The 6,279-nt window shown below is 38.0% G+C and overlaps 1 protein-coding gene across 1 annotated transcript; it reads left to right on the forward strand.

Annotated features, from left to right (window-relative positions):
* The first annotated feature begins 947 nt into the window (after positions 1-947).
* On the forward strand, positions 948-4,563 carry LOC128995488 (adhesive plaque matrix protein-like). Its single transcript, XM_054420506.1, has 2 exons — positions 948-1,000; positions 3,282-4,563. The coding sequence occupies exons 1-2, from the start codon at positions 948-950 to the stop codon at positions 4,561-4,563; spliced, it is 1,335 nt and encodes a 444-aa protein (XP_054276481.1).
* Positions 4,564-6,279: the final 1,716 nt, after the last annotated feature.

A 6,279-nucleotide genomic window follows, 5' to 3' on the forward strand; every position in this document is an offset into this window, starting at 1 on the left:
TCATAAATTTGTAAGATATTCCCCCCCTCCCCCCCCCCCGAACTTAATTTTTTTTAATAGCAAGGTACCCCTTGTGACATATCAAATGAAAGAGCATGAAAAAAGTTTTTGGTGAAAAGAAATTTAAAATCGGCTAATGAATTTGTGAGATAATCCCCCCCTTTTCCCCTACCCATAACTGGTTTTTTAATAGCAAGGTACCCGCCCTTGTGACATATCAAATGAAAAATAAATTTCACCAAAAATTTTCTTTATTCATGCTCTTTCATTTGATATGTCACAATGGATACTTTGATGTTAAAAATATTAAGTTCCAAGGCGGGGGGGGGGATATCTCGTAAATTTATGAACCGATTTTCAATTTTTTTTTCATCAAACATTTTCTTTTTTTATGCTCTTTTATTTGATATGTCACAAGGGGTACCTTGCTATTTAAAAAAATTAAGTTGGGGGCAGGGGGAAGGGGGGAATGTGAATGTAACGTAGAATTCAAAATAATTGGGCCCCCTACGTCAATAGATCATTCCCGCAAACTGCATATTTCTATCTATTGCGGTTTTTACATAAATAAAGATGCTAGTTTTTAAAAAAACACCCTGTATATAGAGTCCTATTCACCAGAAACTATTATGTAGAACAACCCCACACAAGTAGAGACAGAGCAGATGTGGGTGGATTGGGGACGAAATAGAGGATCAAAGTGATGTCACTAGCAGACGACAAATATTGGATACGTAGGTGGGGTGTGTGTTCTGGGTAATTTGAGTTATTGCTACTCTGTGTTCGTGGCTAAAATCAATCATGTGTGGAAACCTGCTTGTATATTACTATTCAGTAAGTTTTGTGTGTTTCCTTTTGTTATGTTCTATCTACATTTTGGATCAGCCCTAATTGATTTTCGAGTTTTAACAAATAATTGCAGATTTGAAAATACCCTTCTTTTTGGAATGTGTTGGATTGAAAAAGTAAGGAAAATTCGTCTACTGCCATCAATAGTTTGGTGAGCTAAGAATGAAATCAATCTTTTTACTTTTGATCAATAAGAAAACTATGAATTTTTATAGCTACGCATCTAATTAGTAAGTTATGTGTAGATTTTTCATTTTTTACTTTTGTTTCCTCGGAAAATAACCACCCAATGAGAATAGTTGCAACCAGATGTTTTAAAATTCCTTTGTGTTTGTGTACAACAATTAATTGCTATTGTAAGTTAATAAATAAACCCAAGTAAAGCCATATAAACTCCTCAAATCGACCCCAAAACTTATATTTTATCATCATTAACAGTCTAGACCCTTTTTTATTGTTTTAAGGAATGGAAATTGACTAAAATTAATTTTTCAACAAATAAAAACATTCTTTATATTTCAAAATACATGAGTCTACTGCGTTTCTTAACAATCCATAAAATAGTTATTTGGACCATAGCGGCTATTCATCCCTTAAAAATAGCACGAATTGAATTGCATTACTAGCAGTTAGGAAATTAGCACATTCGTTTAGTAAAGCTTAGCCACAACGCTGGCTATGTAATTGACCACTCCAAATCCTTTGAAGTAAATAGCGGTGCCCGCATGTCGCGTGTGAACGACAGTTTACAACAAACCAAAAACTGGAAATCGCTCTTAAATATGGTTGGTACAATCGTGCATTTTTCAAGGATATAAACTGCAAATAAAATAAGAAGCCAAATAATTTTCCCCTAAACCAGCCTATACTGTACCCGTTTGTGATAGAGAGTTTTACAAATATTATCTAGCTGTAGTGAAATAGCCAATTGTTTAGCTTTTGTACAGGTCAATAATTAAAGTTTACTATTTAGTGTTATTATAATTTGATTTACCATAGAATGTATAATATGAATACGGTATTGTTAAAGTCTACACTCCTACATAAGTGTAGAGAATTATTTGTCTTAAGATCTTTAAGCATTCTGAAGCTGGTCAGAATGTTGCAGCTTCACATCCTAGAGGCACACGCCAATTATAACAGCTTACGCATATCCAATTTTTTAGGATAAAGACATTATAAATTAGGTACTCCAATCAGTTCGGAATAAAATTCAAGCTTCAAGGAGGGTCTGGAGGTGTTAAAAAATACCATCTCTAAACACAATTTTTTGAAGTAAACTCTGGTATTAGTAATGAGCAGTTTAATTTCAAAGTAGCCCAAAATTCGACAAAATGTTCGTAACTGGATTTTTACATAGTTAAAATTTACATTTACAGCTCCAATAGAAGTATTTAAACATTTTAAAAGCTTCCAAAAAATATAAACACCAAAATAAGTCAGGGGCATTTTTTTTCTTTTTTTTTTTGTTGTTGTACAAACACAAACAACAATCAGCATTTTCGGTTGAGATTGTAGCTGAAGGGTGCACACGGTACAGCGCACACACCCAAGCAACAATTATTACACTTGCTCTTCCTCTAATGTTCAGCTCATAAACAAACGCAATACACGTCGCTAGCTCATCACAACACAATACACGTCGCTAGCTCATCACAACACAATACACGTCGCTAGCTCATCACAACACAATACACGTCGCTAGCTCATCACAACACAATACACGTCGCTAGCTCATCACAACACAATACACGTCGCTAGCTCATCACAACGCAATACACGTCGCTAGCTCATCACAACACAATACACGTCGCTAGCTCATCACAACACAATACACGTCGCTAGCTCATCACAACACAATACACGTCGCTAGCTCATCACAACGCAATACACGTCGCTAGCTCATCACAACACAATACACGTCGCTAGCTCATCACAACACAATACACGTCGCTAGCTCATCACAACACAATACACGTCGCTAGCTCATCACAACACAATACACGTCGCTAGCTCATCACAACACAATACACGTCGCTAGCTCATCACAACACAATACACTCGGTTGACAATTTGGCTGAATAATTATAACGGAGTACCAAGGTTTTAGCTTATGAGGTAGTTTTACTGTTTTTAAGAAGTGGGGTTTCTCTTGGGGATACGTTTGTTTACGTAAATATTTCTCATTTTCACAACTGTGCAGACGCTTTTGTCTTTACCTGTTGGACTAAAGTTTTTGTTTAAGTGAAATGGAAATATTGAATTTGTTTTCTCCAAAATGTCTTAAGAAAAATCTTGACGAAATAAAATGAGAAATAGGACTCAAATATCAGGACATGATGTACCCGACACCTCCGTTTCATTTCTTTACAAGTTAGTTTTATTTTAATTAATCTAAGAATTAATAAACATTCATTTTTTATGTGATGAAGCGGCCTAAGCATAAACAAGACAGAGTCTCACCTTCGAGCCACCTTTGAGCCACCTTATAGCCTCACCTTCGAGCAACCTCATACCCTCACCTTCGAGCCAACTTATAACCTCACCTTCGAGCCACCTTATAACATTACCTTCAATCCACCTAAAAGCCTCACCTTCGAGTCACCTTATAGCCTTACCTTCGAGCCACCTAAAAGCCTCACCTTTGAGCCACCTTATAGCCTCACCTTCGAGCAACCTCATACCCTCACCTTCGAGCCACCTTATAGCCTCACCTTCGAGCAACCTCATACCCTCACCTTCGAGCCAACTTATAACCTCACCTTTGAGCCACCTTATAGCCTCACCTTCGAGCAACCTCATACCCTCACCTTCGAGCCAACTTATAACCTCACCTTTGAGCCACCTTATAGCCTCACCTTCGAGCAACCTCATACCCTCACCTTCGAGCCAACTTATAACCTCACCTTCGAGCCACCTTATAACATTACCTTCAATCCACCTAAAAGCCTCACCTTCGAGTCACCTTATAGCCTTACCTTCGAGCCACCTAAAAGCTTCACCTTTGAGCCACCTTATAGCCTCACCTTCGAGCAACCTCATACCCTCACCTTCGAGCCACCTCATAGCCTCACCTTCGAGCCACCTCATAGTCTCACCTTCGAGCCACCTCATAGCCTCACCTTCGAGCAACCTCATACCCTCACCTTCGAGCCACCTTATAGCCTCACCTTCGAGCCACCTCATAGCCTCACCTTCGAGTCACCTTATAGCCTCACCTTCGAGCCACCTAAAAGCCTCACCTTTGAGCCACCTTATAGCCTCACCTTCGAGCCACCTCATAGCCTCACCTTCGAGTCACCTTATAGCCTCACCTTCGAGCCACCTAAAAGCCTCACCTTTGAGCCACCTTATAGCCTCACCTTCGAGCCAACTTATAACCTCACCTTCGAGCAACCTCATACCCTCACCTTCGAGCCAACTTATAACCTCACCTTTGAGCCACCTTATAACCTCACCTTTGAGCCAACTTATGACCTCACCTTTGAGCCACCTTATAGCCTCACCTTCGAGTCACCTTATAGCCTCACCTTCGAGCCACCTAAAAGCCTCAGCTTCGAGTCACCTTATAGCCTCACCTTCGAGCCACCTAAAAGCCTCACCTTCAAGTCACCCTATAGCCTCACCTTTGAGCCACCGTATAGCCTCACCTTTGAGCCACCTTATAGCCTCATCTTAGCAAAATCGTTTACTACAGTAAATCATTGTCTCTAATTCAGTCCCAAAGCTACATCCTACCCAAAAAACCCAACAAGAATTTCCAGAAGTAACACAAAACATCGGTACAAAGGTGCATGCTAAATACATCAGTTGTTGAATCGGGGGTGAAGAATGAAAGCATACGTTGTTTCATTCATATTGGGTCACACTTAAACGTAAAGTTCTTATTCCCTAAAGCAAATCAGTACTAAAGACGAACTGTTTTGCAATTCCTCGTTTAATTAAAGCGAAATGTCCTGAAAAAAATTGCTCGTTACGGTAATATGCATAAAATAGAACGCACTATGATGTTATATACCAATTTTGTCTGTCTTGAATCATAGCTGACACAAATTTACCACAACCTTACTACAACAATAGGACATGTGCTTCACGGTAGAGAGTCTAATCAATGCTGATACGCCAACTGTAGCGTTAGTTCCATCCCATGCATATCGGTAGCTAAGTTTGGCAGAGTTAGGTGCGCCTACAGCGTGATATCAATACACTGATATTGTATAGTTGTTTCTATATCACAAGTTAACTTGGTGTTTATCGTAACGTAGGTGTCCACTAATCTAGGCAAAATGTTCATTTTTATAAATCAATCACCATAAAATGGAGTTAATGTCTTTGAGTAGGTGATAAAAGTGTCTTAGAATAATATAATATTACATCCTCGATCAGTTTAATAAAAAAATAACCTTTATAACCTTTCTTTGCTAATATTTAAAGTTTAATAACGCTTTTATTATTGAGGAATTCATTATAATAATATAAATGACAACTATTCTATCGTAATGAATCTCTCTTGCATATTCTCGACTTATATTACAGTTTAGTTTTAATAGTACTAGTTATGATATTGTATATAGCGAAGAACAACAAGTCGTTATTCTGTCATAAATCATGTTGGTTGCTAACGAAAGAAATATAACAGTAATTCAGATTGAATTATTTAAATTGATTTTTTATGTCTAGTCAAAACCGCTTTGTAATCTCTATGCCTAGAACAGATAAATAGTAACAACAAACGCAGGTTAACAACGAATTCAGCCATTTGATTACAAACAACATAAAATTGAGACAAAGTTGATACCGATTGGTTTCCTAATAATGAAATTTTTTCAGAGAAGACAATTTGCTTAGTTTACAAAGGTTGGTAGGTTGTATTATCTAATTTCGTTGTTTTGCTGGTATTTATTATCGTCAATCCACATACGGTTTGTTTTGTAATCAGTTCGTTGTAAGCAACAAAGCTATATACACAGGCGTTACCCATGGTAACCGCCCAGCACGGGCTGTCTGCTTATTTTTAATCACGATGGTAAACATAAAGCCTATTCAAGCCTCCCGTGCCAAAACAAAGGGTGCATGCTAATTGTATTGGATGAATTCAGACCGGCTGAAACGAATTAACTGTTGTAAAACAGAGGTGTTGTGGGTTTGAAATATAATGGAAATTACTTTTTGCTAAAATGTATGTGTAAAATGACTCCTAGTATCATAAACGTTTTGCTGGGCTCTAGACCTGGATTGACTTTTTTAAGACTAGGTCTAGAGGTTACGGCATTATCAGTTAGTGTTTGGTGGGAATTGAACCCGGGATCTTGTGGAGCAAAATCCCACACTTTACCACAAACCAGCTTGCTATCTTTATTTTAAGCATAGTATGAACTAGGTGGGTGTATTGCTAGCCCAGCGGTTAGTGTCCTAATTCAAACCCCGTTA

The sequence above is a fragment of the Macrosteles quadrilineatus genome, unplaced genomic scaffold, assembly GCF_028750875.1.
Source record: "Macrosteles quadrilineatus isolate MER2022 unplaced genomic scaffold, UCM_ALF_1.0 Scaffold_5__1_contigs__length_97177068, whole genome shotgun sequence".
Taxonomy (NCBI): domain Eukaryota; kingdom Metazoa; phylum Arthropoda; class Insecta; order Hemiptera; family Cicadellidae; genus Macrosteles; species Macrosteles quadrilineatus.